At 49.3% G+C, this 20321-nt stretch overlaps 1 protein-coding gene across 3 annotated transcripts in view; it reads right to left on the reverse strand.

The window, feature by feature from the left end:
- Positions 1–18927, reverse strand: part of FLNB (filamin B) — a 70893-nt gene extending 51966 nt beyond the window's left edge. For 2 of the 3 annotated variants that reach the window (XM_057417580.1, XM_057417579.1), the window contains exon 1: positions 18532–18926. In XM_057417580.1, coding sequence (XP_057273563.1) covers positions 18532–18880 — 349 coding nt within the window. In that variant the 5' untranslated portion in view covers positions 18881–18926. Of the gene's footprint in view, positions 1–18531 lie in introns of all 3 variants that reach the window. The other variant, XM_057417581.1, reaches the window with a different exon arrangement.
- Positions 18928–20321: the final 1394 nt, after the last annotated feature.

Here is a 20321-nt window from a genome sequence, read left to right on the forward strand (position 1 = left end):
AGCAACTGCCATCAAACAAGATGCAGCCCTCGTCCAGCTGCACGCAGGCAGAAGCTGTCCGCAGGGTCAGGCTGCAGTCCGCCTGCTGCTGAGAGGTCCTGGCGTCGGGATGCAGCTCGACGCGACCTGAAGGCTGACTGCAGGGAAAACCTGCCAACCAGACATAAGCTGTTCTGCAGAATCAACACCAGCACTGAACAATCAAGCATTCACTCTTCTGTGAAAAAAAAAAGCCTATATATAGCCTCCAACATTAAATTTTATGTAGGAGTATCCTGCTTCTTAGTCAGCTATTAGAATTTAAGTGCCTGCCTGGTAGGGTAAAGAGGAAAACAGACTGAACCAGAGCTCGTTTGCTTCCCCCATCACACCTCTGAGTCTAGATTGTAATTCTTACCATTTTATTATCCTATTAACTAAGTGGCAACTGGCCCCAAAAAAATGGATTATGGCAATTCCATAGGCCAGCATTATAAACCACCAGTCTCAGTCTTGAAAAGGAACCAAGTTGTAACTGCTCAAGCTGATTTATAATTGTTGCTCTATACTAAAAATTAATATGATATGTTATACTTGGACTGTTAATATCACGCTCCTTAAAGCGCAAAGGAAGATGTTAAAGTGCCTAGGCTTCAGCCAGCAGCGTGACTAGCCTGAGCCAGCAATACGACCATCAAGACAAACGTGTGTCATTTTTATGACCTGGGCCACAAAATACTTCCCAACCTAACCTCCCAAGTGGAAAACCGCCAGCACTGCAGAGCCGGGTCCTCTGTATCTGTGCTTGCAGCTGCCCCAGGAGCAAATGTCAGAACTACAACCCGGCATTGATTTGAAGGTTGCAAGTTCATCTACTCCAGTAGAGAACCTTGAACTTTACCTGCAGTACATAGCCTGAATTACATGACCTTCCCTAGGTCTCTTCAAAACTATTCTACAATTCAAAAAAAGCCCCAGTGTTACAAACAAGTTTGTGAGCAGTGTCTTTTGCTCATGTGCAGGCCTGCTTTGCATCAGATTAAGCACAAGAACTGCGGCAATGCTTCTTGAACCCTGCCCTAGAGCAGAGCTGCAAGTCATTTTCTGTTGGACAATTAAGGGAAACAAGATAAGCTACCAAAGCAGACAGCTTCCTTACTAAACTGAGCTAGTAATACAGACTGCTCAAAGTGCTGTGGAACAAATGAAGGACTGAAAAAGCAACTTCTGAGTGGCAAACTTCTTTTTTAAAGCAGTTTCTTGGTTGAGGCTGCAGTCAACGCTGTCTTATTCACAGTCTGGGCAAAGTCTGCTGCTCTTCACACGTGACATCTGCATCCAGCTTCTTTAAGAAGTGCCCACTCACTCCAATCTTGATGTCTTCCCTACTTAAAATTCTGGTTTATGCACTAGACAGAAGAGCCCCCCGAGATGGATGCTCCTTTAATACTACACAAAGGAGCTGTCTCACCAGCAGCCCTTACTCCTTATTTCCAGACATGGAAGGAACTTGGTATAGCACAAAGTTCATCGCAGTTGTGGATCATTTATGTAGACACTGTAGGAATTTTAAATCCCTGTACCTTGAAGTTTCCAAGCATTTCCCCACCTCTAATTATTCTTGTCTACTGTTAATCAGCTATAGCAGTTGAAGGACAGAAAAAATAAGCTCTCACTAGGGCTTAATCTTCTGCAACAGTGAGAACTCCACATTGAACAGAGCTCTTCGAAAGCCCTGCTCCACACTCATGCATGCCAAACAGAAGTATGCAGATGAGATGGAGCTGAGCAAGCTGCCTAAGGAAATCCTTTGCTGAAGCATACAGTATGTGTTCACAAGCTTACCACGCCTGCTAAAGACATTAGCGGCATCCTCTGTAGGGATAATATGTCTTAAAATCAATTACATGGGTTCCTCTGTGCTTTAAGAACATACGGCAACCATTTTCTCCAGAGACCCTTAAGCCCAGGTCCACCTCACAGCTTCTTGGGGCTCAGCCCATAGCTGTTGCCTGGCCCCATGCAGCCAGCTTGGGCTGTGAAAAGCACAAGGCTGTGCTTATTGCACACAGTTGGCACCAGGGCAGCTGAACTCAGGCCAGTTTCGTAGATTCCTGGCTGTGACCTGCCAGCCTCTAACAGCAACATGCTCTAGCCCCATTGCTTCCCTGCTTCTCAGCACTGTTTGCAGTTGGTGCAGTGACCCACAGGAGAACTGTTTCTCAGCATCCAGCCTACCTGCATAGCAGCAGGCTTTCAGCTCATCCGCTCCCAGCTTAGCTCCTGCACCACCAAGGCTCAGCCAGTGGCCAGCTCCACCAATGAGCCTCAGGGCATTCATCACCTGAGGAAGCGAACCTTCAGGAAGTGTAAGTGATACACCATGTACATAACAGATCCACTAAGCTTCTTCCAAGGTGAATTTTTCAAAGGAAGAATGCCATTTCAGAGGAGAGCTGTAAGAACTGTAACTGAGTGCTGAGCACGGGCAGGAGAATGGAAAAAAGTGATAGGTTTTTATTTTGGTGCAAGGGGACAACAACCATTTTCCTCGATGCTTACCAATGTGTCTGGTTATTAACAAAATAAAGTAAGATTCCTTTGTGAGACTCATGAATCAAAAGATTAAACATCACAATTCAGAGCTTTTTCAACAGTTTTTACTTTAACTGGATTTGAAGCCATTCAGACCAGAGAGCTTCAGGCTATTAATGCATCTACCACCTTGTATTGTCTACTGGTGCATGCTGGGCTTCTGGAAAGGACCTCTTAGGAGGTGGATCAGGCAACCATAAAATTAAGTTCAAATCCAGTCCTTTCAGTGCAGGTTTGGCAAGAAAAAACAAAAACATATAGACTTTTAATACAGAAAAGAATAAAAAGAATCTAGCCAGCGAAGCTCAAAGAAGTGAAGCACAGATTAAAATAGCTCTGCCCGACTTCTTAATGGGCATCCAGAGACCACTTACATCTCACATCCAGAAGAGAAAGGCATAACATAAAGCAAGTTAAAGCCCACAGTGTAACAGCGACAGCAACCGACACAGCTTCTCCAAGAGAAACTGAAAACACCCAGGGGGGCTGGAAGAAGTCAAGAATTTCAAAATGAGGAATCGTTAGGGTGGGAGGGGAAAAAAAGTCAAACTGCGGGTGGCTTATGATCAAATTCCTTAATACTTTCAGTCTGAATATACCTAGGGCTTCTGTTGCCTTAAGAGCCATATACCAAGTTATGGATATGAGAGGGTAAAAGTGTTGATACGGTGTTCAGGAACAGCCTGAGGCAGGAGTGTCAGGGCACATCCGCCTCTTGCCACAAGTGCCCCTAGGGAGCATCTTCACCATGAGCACCAGGAGGGCTCCATGATGCCTGCACACTGCTGTGACAGGATTAGCAGCGAGTAAGGATGCAACACAGGATAATAAGAGCTGGCATTCACACTGGCTATTTCAGACTCGGTTGCTCACTGCCAAGCAGGTCCGCGCTCGCAGCTGTGGGACCATGGAGCTGATACCCAGCTGAGCCACATACAGGAATGCTGCGTTAATTATTCCAGATCCTTTTCAGGGGAGGGAAAAACAGAAGGGAGTGTGAATGTTCAGCCTTTGTACCGCAGCAAGTTTCCATGAGTGCTGCTTTGTTCACAGCGAGCGAGCCCCTCTCCAGCTCCACAGGGCAGCCCACCAGCGGCCACCACCACGGCACCGACCCCGAAACCCTGGCCTGTTAACCGGCACAGCCATGGGGCACCGAAACACTCCCCATTATGGGAACCCCCATGCCCATGGAAAAGCAGCTCTGGCTGTCCCGAGCATGCAGGGCCTGCCACGGCACGCCACCGTCCATGACTTCATTGCCAAAACCGCCCCGACAATGGGCTCTGTGAGCACAGCCCCTCGCACCCAGCAACGCGCATTCCCTATGGCTGAGCTCATCCCAACGCCCCGCCGGTGCCGGTCCTGGCCCCGGTAGCAGTCGGGACACTGTGGCTCCTGCTCCCCTCTGCCATGGATGGCGGATGCGCCCCACGCTGTGCTGGCTAATGTTAAGCCCCTTCAACTGCAGAGCTCTGCACTTCAGGGCAGGAATAAGTGGCAGCCAGGCAAGAACAGGGCTGCAGCCCTTTCATGCCTCACCAGGCAAAGGACATTCCTGCTTCCCAATGGCTCGGGGTGCACAGCAGCACCCCGCAGAGTGGGTGCACTGACCCCACGGGCAACAGGCAGCTTGGGAATGTTCCCAGAAAGGGCCAGGCAGCGTGGGATTAGACCGTGGGAAGGGCTGCAGGCCCGGACCCGCACTACCACTCACCCTGCTGCCCCAGGGTCAAGCACCGGAGGAGGGAAACACCACGAAGCAATGGGGACAGGGCAACGTAAGCTGCCCCCATGCTGATTAATCATTCAGGAATGACTTGTCAAGGGAAGTCAACATGCGGGAAAGTGGATTTCTGTTAAAGGAGGGAGGGCAGGCGGGCAGGGGAAGGAGGCGTCCTGCCTTTGCCACACTGCCGAGAAACACTTGGCTTGGAGTTTGAAACCAAGGGGCAGGAGACAAACTACACCTCCTTCCTCTGGGCAGGGCATGGGAGTGAAAGGGGAATGACCGTGCCAGGACTGGCACTGCTCCCCAGAGGTCGGTACATTTATTCCCACGGCACACTGGAGCAGGCAGCTACACCCAAGTCAGCAACACCACCACCACCACCCAATTCACAGGAAACAAGTCTCACTTTAAGAGAGACATTAACATTTTAGTCAAATGCAAAGCTGTCCAAGCTTAGCACAAAATACTCGTGTGGGAGTCATGAGGTTGCTACTCCACACACACAAAGAAAGCGGCACCGCCTCACAACACATGGTGTGCTTCCACAAGTGCAAAGCCAAGCCTCGATCAACAAGGCTGCACTGATATAAGCAGCTGTAGGGGCAGAACCCTACAAGTGTAGGACAACAGAACTAAGAATTGTGTCTGAAGCATGCGAGTGCTGTAACCACCTCTGCAGGATTAAGGTAATCCTAAATCTCACCAGGTCAATTCAGGTTGCTTCAAGGTTAAAGACCTGGGTAGTTCTTACAAAGACCTCCGAGGGGCTGGCAGAGGCATTAGGGGACAAGTCCTTGGCACTGTGTGGTCTTTTATACTACTGAAGGAAGGCTACTGAGCTTCAGGGCAGGGGACCAACAAGAACATCCACCCTCAGGCACCAGCATACATTGGAGATGGAAAAGGTGCAAGAGATGAAGCTGCAAAGAAAACCCCGCCTCGGCGAGGCTGAAGAGCAGTGAGTAATTCCGAGGTTTCCAGACGCCAGAGTGACCTCTGCGTTACTGAAGAGCATGTTTACTCACACTGGGTGTAGGTCAAGATAGTTATAAGAAATGGCATGTAAAATCCTGCCGAGATAAATGAGCCCATTCAGATAGGGCTGTCTAACATCTTCTGTGTAGTAAGACACCAGGCACGAAAGCTGCAATGGATGGAGTTTCTGAGGCCAAAACCAACACATTCGAAATTATCAGAAGTGATTACTGTTTGGGGAAATCCCTGGCCACAACAGACACCAAGATTCAGTTTTTCCATCTGCAACCAGAATTGCTGTACTGACTGTGATTCACTGTGCAAAGGGCTGTCTGAAGGAAATCCCCATTCATGCAGCCCTGTACTGCTCAACCCATCTCCACTCCACACTGCAGCACCAAAGTGCTCGGGATTGGAGCACCCTGTGTGGTCTGGGATTGGTGAGACATCAGAAAACACCCTGCCAGTTACTTCAGCTGCACAGGAGATTTGTGGTTTGTCTTGGTTTTGATAGTCTCCGATTCTGAGCACTTAATAGCACTGCTTCATGCAGGTTTGTTTTGAAGTATTTAAGCAAAATAGCCTGTTAGAGATGCTCAGTAGCTTAGAGACAAAGTTATTCCAGAATTTATCAGCACGTAAGCCATCTGCCCTACCATGTCACTGAGAAGCAATAGGAAAGGTAATCAGTCTCTAACATGCTACGCTAGTTTTGGCTGCAACAGAGTTAATTTCTCCCATTGTAGCTTGTACGGGCTCTGTTTTGGATCCGTGCTGAGAACAGTGTTGATAAATAACACAGGGATGTTTCAGTGATTGCTGAGCAGTACTTATACAGTCAAGGTCCTTCTTGAGCCTCACCCTACCAGAGAGGAGGCTGGGGGTGCACAGGAGTTGGGAGCTGACACCAACTGACCCAAGGAATAATCCACACCATAGGACATCATGCTCACCATATAAAGCTCGGGAAAAAAGAAGGAAGGGGAGGACATTGGAGTGATGGCAGTTGTCTTCCCTAGTCACTGCTACACATGACAGAGCCCTGCTTTCCTGGAGGTGGCTGAACACCCACCTGACCATGGGAAGTGGTGAATTAATTCCTTGCTTTACTTAAAGTATCCTTATCTCAACCCATGAATTTTCTCACTTTTTCTCTTCTGAAGCTCTCCCCACCCCACCAGTGAAGTGAGTGAGGGGCTGTGTGGGGCTGAGTTGCCAGCTGGGGTTAAACCATGACACGTGCAACTGTACCCTTCTGCAGACAGAAACGGTCACTTTGGAAATCCAACATTTGAGCCATTTCAACACTTCATTTTGACATCCAGACATAAGTATCCAGCACGGAAAGCAGCCCCACACCACACACTGCACAGATGTGAGGATGCTCAGGGCAGTTGCACAGTCACTATAAACATGCATCCACTGTGCACCCCTGCGGTCTTGGCAGACACTGTTGCTTTTCCATGGCCACTATGAAGAGGTCTTAATGCTTTTGTGTGTAAGCCAGCTAGATGTAAATTCTTCATGAGCTTTCACATACAGACACCTACCCTCCCCTCCTGGAAACCATGACTATGCCAGTCCAAGAAGGAAGAAGGCCACTTTCCTTCAATTTTTAACTAAAAAAAAATATTCAGTGAAGAACACCTCAAGAGGCAGCTGCTTTTTGAAAGGGGAAGCTTTCCCCTCTTTGTGATGAAAGCAGTGGAGTCATTTGAACATATTTTTGTATACTTGTGCAACCCAGCAGTAAACACACTTCCATCTGCACACAGAACAAGGCTCGCCCTGCACGGTCCAGACTGAAGTCCTGTGTGTTTAGCATCCCACACAGGATAGCTCGGCGTTTATACGGTTCCAGCTACAAGCTGCTAACATAAGGAATAGACACTTGGCTTGAGGCCCTGGTAATTCATCCAATGATGGCAGCCGCTATCAGACAGACCTCTTTTGAGTGGAGCTTTCATAAGCAGGAGAGCAGTGGTGAATCTGCAGAGGCACAGCCTGCATGGGTGGTCTCTGAACACCTTAAAGAGGACCATATGGGATTAGTGGTACAGCTTGAGCACATATTAGCCACAGCTGTGCAATGCTTGCGCAGACCATGTACCCACTCCTCCCACCCAAACTCACCACACAGCAAAGCTTTGCTTCAGATGTGCAAGTGCTGCATTGCTCCAAGCAGCCCAAGGCACCCCCATGGCTCACACCAGATGCTACAAGCTGGCCAGCACCAGCCCCCAGGGCTGCTTTCCAGCATGCGTGTCCTGTGCCATGGGCTCTGCTTGGGTCCTCCTCCGAAGGGGCAGGAGCAGCTCTGCTCAGTCTAATCCAACTTTGTCAGGAGCTGCTCAGCCATAACAGGCTCTGGCTGCTAACAGCAACTCCTGAGCTATCCAGTGCTCAGAAGGATACCACCTTTCCTCCCCGGAGCCTGGACTTCAAATCTTCCAACTTCAAATCTTCCAACTTCAAGACTTCGCACAAGTCTTTCCAGACTTCACAAGCTCACAGCTCTATCCCTAGTCTCCAGGGACAGCCCTCCACCACACACATGCTGACTGAGCAGGGTACAGGCAATTACCCAAATCCTCACCAGATGCAAGACCTCATTTTTAATCTGCAGTCTCACATTGTTCACATTTGCAAGCCTATTGTATTTCACATTTTTAGCACAACACAAAAAAATTAGCTCTAGAGGCAGTTTTGCTAGAGCTGGAACAACTGCAGCAACACTGTAAGCTACTCTTCTCTGCTGACCTCCCATACCCCTTCCAGCTACGCACAGCATTAGGCTACCTCATTTGTTATCAACACTTAATGTTAGTAACATGCTATTACCTCAGTCCAGGCAGAACAAGAGCCCCATAGGTGTTTATGCTACTCCTAGACAAAAACTAGGCTGCTCCTTTCAGCTTCTGCACTTGAGCTTGAATACTGTTGTTGTCCAGGTACTGCTTCAGAAGCCTGAGCTACTTCTTTTACATACAGAGCATGGAATATTCTGCAGCTTGTTAAAGCCTATGCTTAAAAGTAATAAAGCTGGTTAATTAAAATATTAAAGCTTCCTCTGCCTTAGGCAGATTTTTCAACCAACAGTTGCAGCAGTTCAGATGAAGCAATGCAATTCTCCTCCTTGCACTTAAAAACTGTTGAAGTTACAGTTTTCAATTATTTATCTATATCAGAAGAGGTGTTTCTTTAAACAGGGAACTCTGAGCTAGGTTACAAAACCACAGCAAGCTCTGAAGTAGGGCTTTATGACTCTAACATCAGGAGGCTTCCCTGCAAGAATCAGGGCTTTCCATCCAGGAAACACCAAACATTTCCACTATTTCTGGGGTCTGAACTAGAAGCTTCTCACTCGAGTCTGCTGTTCTGGTGCTTTCCTGGCAGAGCAAACCATCCTGACAGCTGACCCTAGCAGAGTAGCTCCAAACCATTTCCTGCTAGAAAGCAGTATACTGGGATCTACTCAAGTGAGGATCCCGGCAGTAATGTGGTTAATTCTCCGGGACAAGATCTTCACAGTATCCTTGTCCAGGAGTCCCACATGCTCCTATCTCTATAACTGCAGATGTCTGCAAGTCATTAGAATCCTCACTAATGCGCACTCAGCACCCGCTAATCATCCGGTGTGACAGTACCAAGAGCAGGGCTGGGCTGCCCCACTTTACAATAGTAGCGAGCTGAATCCAACAAGTGCTTCTTCACTCTTATATTTTTGAGGAGAACCTGAACCACTGGAAGACTGTCTCAGGCTTTTCTAAGTTTTTTGGGATGCAAAACATATAATGGCTACCTGTGAGCCATGCCTGCTTTGGCAATGGTCTGGGAAGCCCCAGGGCATGCTGTAGGTCAGGGCCATCAGGATCTGAAGGCACTATTTGGTCTCTGATTTGTGGCCCCTCAAGTAGACATCTCACTTGGTCGTTTATGACTTGATTGAGCTGACAATCCTCACTCTTGCTTATTACTACTCAGGCTAGGTCAGGGAAATAGTGTTGGAGCTGATTTATCAACATGCAGCCAACCTCTGCCAGCTGGGGTCTTCCCTGACAGCAGCTGTACTGGGTTGTGACAAGAGTGACCCTCTTCCCTTTAGCCACCCACATCTGACGTAGCTGTTCAGCTGCCCAGCACACATGATGCATCCTCTCTTCAGGGTCAGATTCACTTCAGCCAGCACTACGCAGTGTGAGGCTATACAACCACAAAGCTCTGAGAGAGCATTAGGATGGCACCACTATAGAGGGTCCTGTGGTCCCAGTTTAAAAGCCTCCATATGTCTGTCCTGACATCTGACAGCCACAGGGTCCAGCACAACTGAGCTTGGACTGTGGCACTGGAAGTCACTACCCTTTCAAGAGTCACCACAAAGTTTCCTTGCAGTCACCAGCCTATTTCTTCTAGTTCTTCTTAGCTACAGTTTCACCACAAGCCTAAAAGAGTTACCAAAAGAAATAATCTTCAGAGACAACTAAAGCTGTTTTGATTCAACTTTTAATTAGATCATTGATTTTGTTCAAGCAGTTACATAAGGTATCAAATATTTACATGCAGCCACACTGTTAATCAACAGCCAGAACAAAGCTGTAACAACACCATTAGCATCCCGAGTCTTCCCACAGCCAGTCTGCTCAGACACCAACTCTTCCCCCACAGCGGAATTTGATAACAAGCCGAGCAAGTGACAACTGCTCAGAGAACCACCACAACAAGCACTGACACAGAAAACAGCAGCTCCACAGTGGCATTCCAGTGCTGGAGCAGGCTCAAAGGTGCCTGGGCTTTGGATTGTTTGGGAGAACAAGCAGCAGAATTACTCCAAGCCTTGCAAAGAAAAGGAAACCCTAAGAAATTCACTGTCTAGACATGATGCTGAAGTAACATTTGGTATCTTGCGCCATCAAGATGACAGTTAGACACGCACTTTGTTTAGCAAGCCATTGTTCTCTATTCTGTAGTAAGGATCACAAGCAGACAGATTAATCCAAGATTTGTGTCTCACACCACGATCAATACAAGGTGCATCTGTCATATGGCCACTTCCCAGCCAGGGAGATGTGCCAAACAAATGCAGGACCTTGCACATACCCACCAGCTCAGGCTCTTCACTCCTGTAGTCCAAGCCCAGAGGAACCTGCTGCTACCATCCACCTTACAATAAAGGGATAATCTGCACGAAGGTAAAGGAGACCTCCAAGACTACTCATCCATGTGTTAGCACTGAAATCTAAAATAGCTCCAAGACTTTGCTTGCCAGTATTTGCCTATGGGAAGGCCACTAAACCTGCTGCACCTACTGCTCTAAGGTTGCTGTGAGCAAAGGGAATGTAAAACAGTTAATTATATCAATTAAAGGAAGCATAGATAGAGCATGTTAGTATCTAGCTGAGGGGAACAGTATTTCCTCTTGTGTGTTTGAATAACCTTCAGATGCACGTACCATGGGTGTTTGCTCAGAGCAGCTCTGAACACTGTGTCTTCTGCTGCAGGGCTCCAGAGGAGACTTTCAAAGCTTGTTTACTCAACATAACTCACCAGTTGCCACCTACAGCGCACTTTGGGCCCACCAATCCCAACAGTGCCCTTTAATATAAGCTCAGAAATACAGACACATACATTGTGTCCTCACAAGAGCAGACACAGACTAATCAAAACCAGTAGGCAGCCAGAGGCGCCCGGCACAGCCTGACATCACTGTGAGCTGCGAGTGGTGGAGGAGAGCCTGCCGCCAGCATCCCACCCCAGGTCAGGCTGGGGCAGCCCCCAGGTCCAGATGTGCTCACAGCACCTATGCAGGACACAGCAATGGCATTTCAGAGCAGCATTTAACAGCTCAACCCAGAGCCCATCTCACAGGCAGGCAGTTTGTAGCACACCCCAGATTTCAGCACAAGAAGAGGGTGGAAATGCATGGGCTGGCAGGAAGGGTGGCTCCACAGCTTTCAGTTACTGCTCTGCAGCAGAGCCGCAGTGCACAGAGCCTGCGGCCAGTAGTGAAAACACTTGAACCCCACCCAGGATTGCAGAAGACAGCAACAACCTCCCTAACAGCATGGGCAGAGCACAGGGCTGCTCACAGCCTCTGCCTGGGTGCTCAGCACAGCACCCAGCCATGCTAGTCCCATCTGCAGCGATGCACAGCCTGCTAGCATGTGCTTGGGCCATGCCAGGACATGCTGCCGAGACAGCCCTTGACCAAGTTCTTCCTCACAGCAGGCAGGCTGGGTGTCAGCATGGCAGTCTGTCTGTGCCCACCTCACCCTCAGAGGACACGCAGCACGGCCAGCTCATGCTGGAGTAATCCAATGCTCCGACAAACGCGTCATGATTTACGGCATGCCCTGAAGCCGGGGAGAAAGAGCTGCAGTCCATGATGTCATTGCAGCCCACATCCATTTTTGTGCTATGGGTAAGATTGGCAGGGACTCCCCTCATGCAACCTACTGCTGCTGTTAGGTGTTTGGACAGTTTGTCCCTTCCACAGGAAAGATCCCAGCCTGCATGTTCAAAGCTCAACCACTTCCAGCTTATCAGACTGGTCAGTGAAACTTGCTATAATTCAGTGACCCTGAGAAAACTCAGAAATACCTGCTGAATTTATGCTTTAGACATTGGCTTACTTTCCATTAGATTGGCTGTCTACTTCTACAAGTTGCAAGCAGAGGACCATGACATACAGACTCAGAGGAAGCATCCCATTAGCAGTCAGACAGTACAATTGTACATGTGGCCACTCTTCCCAGACAGAAACACAGCTTAGAGAGCCACAGCTGCTTTCTTCCAAGGGCAGTATCAGCAGGAGGTCCAAACAATCCTAGACCATCACACCAGGAGAGACAGGATTCAGCTGCTCCATCCTCTGCCCACCCCAGGCAGCTCCAGGGCAGCGTCTGCTGTGTTACTCAGCGCAAGGGAGAATATGCAAGGCAACCCTTGGTTCCCCAGGGACTTGGGCAAGGCTTCATTTGGGTATTGTTTGAAGTGGCCTAGCTTGTTTTCACTAACAAAAACAGAAAATCCAGTTTATTCTTGTAGTGGTTGTGAGTATTAGAGTTGCCATGCAGTAGCACAGTAGGAACTAGACACTGCATACATCTCACTACGGATGTTAGACTTCAACTGCTTACAGCAGAATAGTGTTCACACAAAGAATTGCAATTCATTAGCTAAACCCATGCCCATCACAGCAGTCAGTCCTCACTGTGATGATATACCAGGTACTATGTAATCACCTCCAACACTCAAGGCTAGTTGCAGGAGGGTTAGAAAGCTTAGGGAGGCTCGCAGACAGGTGACCACATCAGACCCCAAACAACCATTTGGTTATGATGCAACACACACCCAGTATGAGGCTTTCAAGTACAGGAACTAGGATTTATCTCCTAATGATGACCTGGAAGAAAGCGTCTTCCCAATTAGATTACAGAGCATGGGTCCTTCCTCAGGAGACACACGAACAGGCAAGAGTGCAAGCTACAGAAACTTCTGCCTTGGGGGAAAAAGCCTGCACCAAGTCCCCAGAAGCAAGACCTAGGGGAAAAAGACCTCGCTTGACCATCACTGCATTAATCCACATCAACAGGCAGAGCTTGCTGAGCCCAGAAGCTGAGAACCTCAGATCTCTGTTGACTCAACTCTGAACCCAAGGCCAAGCTCTCAGGAAGAGCAAGTGTTGCTCTGCTCACCCCACCCAAGCAGCAGTTGCAAGATGGATGGGTGAGTATTCACCTCTACCACACATACTGCTAGAGCAACCCAGCAAAGATACCCAAGCATCCAGCACAGGCTTCACAGACACAGTGTTTTCAGGAGAACCGCTACATTTACTTCTCCAAACACAATGTAAAGGCACATACCTCTTCCTCCACACCATTAGCATGAAGTCGGCCTGCAACAAACAGGTTTATGAGCACTGGCATCCAATGAAGGCTGTAGCAAAGACTGCTCAGAAATTCCTACAAGGATGGGCAGTGCCTTCCCTTAACCTTTTTCCATATATCTTTTGTTTTGGCTTCTTCCCTCAGCAGTTAACACACAGCTACACGGTATTTCCTTCCTTAGACAGGCTTGGAACATCTGATGCTGTTTTTCTTGCAGAGTCCAAGCAGACTGCAGCAACACATCCTCACCTACCAGCATCTACCACACATGCCCATCACTACCTTGGTGCACCTGCATGAAGATGATTCCCCTTCCCCATGGGTGGGTTCTCTGGAACAGGACCCACAGTACTATCACAGTACATACACACAAACCAAGAAATCTCACAGGAACCTACAGGTTTCTCCACAAAAAGCCTGGCTACCTCACCAAGAGCCAAACTCAGGCTTGACACTTCGTAAGCAACAGCCACTAGGACAGGCTCTTCAGGCACACCAGTACCAAGCACTAACAGAGCCAAACCTGGGTTGCTGAGCTTTGCATCTTCATTATTGTAATAGCTTACAAGTCAGGTGCTATATTCATTAACTGTGCAGCACACCAGGCAGCAGAGGATAGGTCCACAGGCAGGTCCACCTGATGCTGGCAGAGAAGAAATGGCAAATATCACAGTAGATCTATTCACACCAGCACCACCTGCAACACACTGTTTCACTCTGGTGTGCTTGCTCAGCATATGTGCTAAACTTGGCAGGGGTTTGTCCAGGTCCTAAACCAGCTGCACATCAAAGTCTGTTTCTGAGGTTCAGAGAAAACAGAATTCCTCTGCAGCCTGGGGGACTCAGAGACCATTGTTTTATTCCCCATTGCTTGGAGCAGACACCGAACAATACTGGCAGTGCAAGAGCATGGCCACACACAAGGCTAACCATGTTCTTAGATTACAGTTGTAGGCTAGAAAAAGAATTATGCTGACCCATTTAGATTTAAACATCCCCATGTAAATCAATACAGGACATGGCATTGGAATATAGAGCAGTTAAGACTTCAGTCCTTCTTGAATAGCTGGCAAAGTGTTCAATGCCTTAAATGAAAAAGCTGTTTAGCGCATTAGTCTCGCTGGTCCCAAGTAATTTTACCTAAGTTTGATCACTTTACAAGTTTCCACTCATATGTAAAAGAACACAAGAACAGTGTGTGTGTGAGCTACCTTAAAGTTTCCTGTCACTTGGAGCAAGTAACTCATGCAAAGCCCCTTTCACTTTTGACCAGCAGTCCAACTATTGAAACAAAAGATCCTGAGCAGACCAAACACCCTCAGAAACTGAAGCCACCTCTAGTCTCCAGCTGTGAGGCCCACTGCCAGTCTATCAAAAATAGGTTTTGAGGGGAAGAATTAAGTGTCACATTTCCAAGTAGCAGAAACCTGCTTCCAAGACACACTGGATATTTTCCAGGAAACAGCCTCCAGGGAAGTCACAGGTAAACAGCAGAAAAAAAAAAAAATCAAAGAGTATTTTGACTACGTCCTTATGATGTGTTAATAGCACCTGGAGTGGGACAGAGTGAGACCCAAAGTATACACAGGCTGAAAACACATTTTTCTTTTCCCAGTTTTCAAGCACCTAGCTCTAGGCATCACAGGACAACACACCAAGTCATAAAAGAGCCAAGTTTTCCTCTAGATTTGCTTTGTCACCCTTTAGTGTAGCCTAGGGAAGAAAGCTGGTATTCCATTATTTTTCTAAAATAAGATTTCCATGAGATACTCCAGCTCAGGTCAAGATACTTTCATCTTTATGAGCACGCTGGAGGTCTGCACTACAGAGCACAGTGCATGCATAAAGTACTTGGTCATTAACTCCAAGCCCACCTGATAAATGGATGGCCCCTGCCCATCCATTTACCTGCATCACCACTTGACATCCTGCAGTTGCAAGGCACTTACCTGGTGAAAGTGCAACCCAGCAAAGAGAAACCACATGTTTTTCAGTTTAATCAATCTGACTTTGGCAATCCAAAACTGCAGTTTTACAAACCAAGCCAGCCAGCTGCTCAGCACCCATCCTGCCTTTGCCAGCAATACAGGGCTGCTGGGTGAGAAGCAGCCATGAGGACACTGCCAACAGGTACTGAACAGCCCAGGAGCATGCACCTAGGACCTGCCAGCTGCAAGCTTCGGTGCAACTTGGCAGGTCACAGCCTGAAACCACCTGCCAGGCTTCAAACACCAAATGCTTCTGTTTCCAAGTTAAATCAGTTAACTCCTATTGCCTGGTATCAGGGTTTCCAGGGGCAAGCTCAAAGCCAAATTAGCTTCAATCCCCCTTTCTCTGCCACTTGCTATGGCTTTTACCAAGGCACAATGTGGGTCTCATACAAAGTAATCTGTGAAGTTGATCAGCTCCTTCAGCCAAGAGCTAAGCCCTTGTGCTCTGCATTCCTGGCATCCTACTCCCCAGTGCCTTGCATATGCCACTCAGCACCCAGGAATCTGCAATTATCTCAGTCTAGCAGACAAATAAAAAGCAAGACTTGACACTTTAACACTTGAGTAGCACAGCAGCCACCTTGTGTCAGGCAGAAAACTCAATGTAGTAGTAGTCACCTGCCCACACAGTAGTTTTTTCAGAGCTTCCAATCCCATCTTTGTGGGATGGCTGTTTTTCAGTAGACCACATACACAGTTGAATCTGCACTGAAGTGAAGGCACTTCATGCCTAAAAGGAAAGCATCCAAAACAACCAGAAGACTCTGAGCAGAAGCTAAAGAAGGGAAGAAGGGGTAAGAGCAGCAGGAGAGGTTGGACTTCTGACTGTGCATCAGAAAAGCTCACAGTTGAACACTACAAATTTAACTGATTTCTGTGTATAGGCAGAATTATTTTAAATGGACAAAACCTGAATGCCAAAAGCTTGCTACTGAAAAAGTTTAAAAGTGTGGTTGTAGTATAGCAGCATTAGCTGAGCCATAATACATGGCTTCCAAAAAATTCCTGGAAGTTAAATAATAACTGGAAGAGGCACCACATCTACTTAGCAGAGGTCTGATGGCATTATTAATGCCAGAAATTCAGCAGCTGCAGCTGTCAGGTTTTCCCAGCTGATTTAGCTCAGAGCTGGCCCTAAACACCCCAGGCCCTAAAGACCAACCTGGACGTAAAAGTTGTCCACCTAAAAGCCCTTACTGGTACACAGTTCCAGGCCCTGTAACAGCCTTGGTTTTGTTCAGTAACACATAAGAGACTGAAAACTAAGAGAAAGCCCCAAGTTCTTCAGAACCTGCAGGGAGAAACACAGCACAGACAGGTAGTCAGCCCAGCAGATGCTGCGCCTGCAGGAGAGGTGCACAGGCTTCAGCCCCTTCAACCAAGAAGAGCACCACAAGGCTTGCTTTGAACCTCTTTTTTGGAAAGCAAACTGAGGATATTTTTTCAGGATTGGCTCAGTTTATCCAGGGCTGTACAGTAGAGCTCCTGTGCTACCATTTGGCTCCAGCTCTGGTGGCACAGCACAGATGGAGCTGTGTACCACTTTCGTGCAGAGGCTGGGATATGGCAAAGGCACTTGCAGCCACAGCCATTCCATTCTCCCAAAGCTTCAGCTACAAGGATTTTTTCGGAGCTTGGAGTTTAATTTGTTTTTTTAACAGCCAACACAACACGAGCAAGCTGCAAAACAGTTAGGCATGTCTTAAAAGATTATGGCCACCCTACAGCTCAGTCTAATCCAGCAAGGAAGCTGTGCTGCTGCAGCAACATTTCTTATAAAGGAAGTCGCTGGAAGCCAGGCCTGACCGGACTAACCTTGATCTTCCAAGCCCACAGCCCTCGGGAAGTCCCACAGACAAATAGGAAGGCAGCTGGAACAGCTACATTTTAATAGGGCAAACAATACAATAGGAGGGAACACTGGGCTGTTGTTAGCACTGTGGCTGCAAAGGAGCTATTCCAGCAGCTGAAGAAGAAAGGTGAGCTCTGATGTTAGGAAAAGTAAGCTCAGCCCAGGAGTCCGCAGCTGCAACTCGAACCCTACTGTGTGCAAAGGGAACGCATTGCTAAGTAAATAATTAGCACCAGCTCCATTCCCAGCTGCAAGGACACTAGCTGTTTTGCCCTAGGAGGATAATCAGCCTTTCGGGACCCAACAGTCTCTATTTGTCCAAAGCTGATCTTACAAGTTAGTAGAGAGGAACAACAGGGACCTAGACTTACTCCACCCAGCCACAGGTTTTCAGAGAGAGCCAGGTCTCCCCCAGACTGGAATAGCTTATATTCCCTTGTTACTGTAGCTAAAGCCTCTGAAGGGAAAAAGCTATCACCTTGGCCAAGAGTTTTGGAGAACTGAGCAGCGCTGCACTCACCCAAATTCAGCTGTGCAGTTCATCCAGGCCAGAGTCATCAGGAGGCAGTAATTACAGTTATCTGGCAAAGAGCTAGAAAAGGCATTCACATTCCTTCCCAGAGATCTCTCAGGCATTCAAATTACTGCTTTACAGACTGCACTGCAGCCACACCTGAGCTATTCCCCCAACGGTCACCACATGCATTCCTGAGGGATCATCTACAATTTGACATGTATGCCAACAGCTTTAATTTTCTGAGCAAAGCATCAGTTACCTAGCAATTGCACCCTCCAAGTGATAGCCAAGCCTAGTGCCAGCCAGGGTGGGCATTAGCTCAAACCACCCATCTCCTGGAGTGAGCAGAGGTCCTTATACATTTTCTGCCTACACGACCTACCACAGCAGAAAGATTCAGGAGAAAGCGCAAGCCTGCTAAAAAACTGCAACTGTCCACGCTAATCTGAACACTGGCATCATCTACTGGGCTCTGGCGAGTAAATCTTGCTCTCCTATACCACGTATGGTAACACCTACCTACACACAGGTCACCCACCCCAAGAGACACAGGCTCCAGCACCCTGCCAGGGCCCAGAGACATCAGGCCAGACACAGGGAAACTGCCTGCACAGGGAGAGAACGTGCTCTGGTACTGGGCTTTTTCAGAAAGAGACCTGAAAGGAAAGCCTCACCTATGAGCTAGTGACTAAGAGAGAAGCCGAGGCAGAGAGGAGAGCATTGCCAGCCCCAGCAGCCGGGCTGTGGGACAGTCTCACAGCACACACCGCACACTCAGCTTTAGACCAACACTATGCTTCACCCCCAGAACTTGCTCTTTGTAGAAACAAAAAGCAGCAACCCGTCAGTTGCCGACCACACAGCCCCGAGGGGCCGACCAGCAGCATACCACGGCTGCCCCATGCCCCGATCCCGTCCATGCTCTGTGAGGCAAAGATCCAGCGCAGGAAAAAACACACAATGAGAAAAACCTAAACCCGACCCGCTGGAGATGCACTCACCGATGGAGACCAGCTTGATGCTCTCCCGCTCCAGGAACTCGAGGGCCACCGAGACGTTCTCCAGCTGCATCTGTCGGAAGGTGGGCCGCTGGTGGTACTTGCGGTACATGCGCTTCTGGCTGAGCACCTCCAGGAGGGCGATGAGGCGCAGCCCATCGCTCAGGTCGTGCTGCAGGTTACCGATGCGCTTGTTGACGCAGCGCAGGTGCTCGTTGCACCAGCGGGTGAAGGTGTTCTGCTGGATCCGCTTCCACGGCGCGTCCTCCGCCAGGTCCTTCTCGGTGGCCGGCATCTCGCCGTCGGGATCAGCCGCTCTGCGCCCGCCCTGGCCCCGCGCCTGCGTGCTCATGGCGCAGCCCCGCTCCGCCTCCTCGATTCGATCCGCTCCGCTCCGCCCGCGCCCCGCCCGCCGCCTGCAGTGAGGGAGTGCAGTGCTCAGCTGCCACCCAGCTCCTGCGCCTGGTCCCGCTCTGCCTCAGCCCGCCCGCTCCGGGCTGCTCCGCCGCTCCCCGGCTCTGTGCGAGCCCCGCGCCGCCGCCCGGCCTTTATCCGCCGGGAGCGGCACGCCCTCGGCCGCATCAACCTCCCGCGCCCCGCTGGGGGCGCTGCGCGGGGCCGGGCCGGGAGCGCGCCCGCCTGCCCCTGCGGGAACGGGACCCCTCTGAACTGACCCTCACCTGGCCGGGACTGTGGCCGTGGCAGGGGAGCTGCCGCCGTGTCACGGCTGCAGGGCCGAAGCACAGCCCTGTGCACTGGCAGCGCGGCACCAGTGCAGCTCACCTGGCTCTGGCAAGGGGCCGCGGGGCCAGCCCCGTTCCCCTCTTGTACGGCCGGGCCGCGCTGCGCTGCGCCCCGCACGGAAGGAGGGGAGCCCTGCAGCGAGGCGAGGGAATGCCGGGGGGCTCCCGGCGCAGGGCGGTGGAACAGTGCGGCCGTCGGAGGTGGTGTTCGCACCGGCCACAGCATGCTGCTCAGGGATAGCCCCCGCGGTGCTGGCACGCACCCTTTTACCGGACATATATAGAAAACATAAACTTCAAAAAGCACTCAAGCAAGGCTTAAATTCTCGGGACGGTGAGGGGGGGGAAGGTCTCTCCCCCCCCTCTTTTGTGATTGATTTCCTGGTGTGCCACTCCTGCTGACATCCAAGGCTGTGACTTGCCGCTGGCTCATTTGATGACAGCAAACAGTCAACTGAACTGTCCCATCTCCCGTGGCTACAAGCTGATCTGCGCAGGTTGCTAGATGCCTCCTGACACTGGGGCAGTGAGAGTTGCGGGGGTGTCCCTGCCCGGGGAGCCGGTGCCCACCCGCTCGCCCTCGCCCACCTCGCTGATCCCGCACACTTACAGTGCTGGCTTTGCTACCGGGAGCTGCTCCGCCGATTTCAAGCGAGGTGTATGCGTGTGGATTGGTTCACAGCAAGGCTGTCACGCTGGAAGATGCGGGAGTCTGTCAGAGAAAACAAATCCATTAAAAGACAATCAATAAGGTCTAATTGAATTAAATGTCCATAGCCACTCTCCACTAAAATTAGAATGCAGTTTTCCAATTATTTTCTTTCAAGGGTTTTATTCTTACACCTTTGCTGAAGGGTGGCAGTGTGGTTTCTCTCCAGTGACCCAACAGTTCCTTCCCCCAGACCAAGCTATATTAGATACATTTGTTCAGAAGACAATAAGAAAGAAGCAAAGAGGTGAGGTAAGGTGGGAGTTTTGCCTAAACTTCCATTGGTCCCCAAGCAGCATTGCCTCCTGTTTTAAAACTATCAAAGAAATCAGATTTAATTT

The sequence above is a fragment of the Pezoporus wallicus genome, unplaced genomic scaffold (genome assembly GCF_028554395.1).
Source record: "Pezoporus wallicus isolate ANWC-B61680 ecotype Strahan unplaced genomic scaffold, APGP_CSIRO_Pwel_v1 contig_8542, whole genome shotgun sequence".
In the NCBI taxonomy this organism is placed as follows: Eukaryota; Metazoa; Chordata; class Aves; order Psittaciformes; family Psittacidae; genus Pezoporus; species Pezoporus wallicus.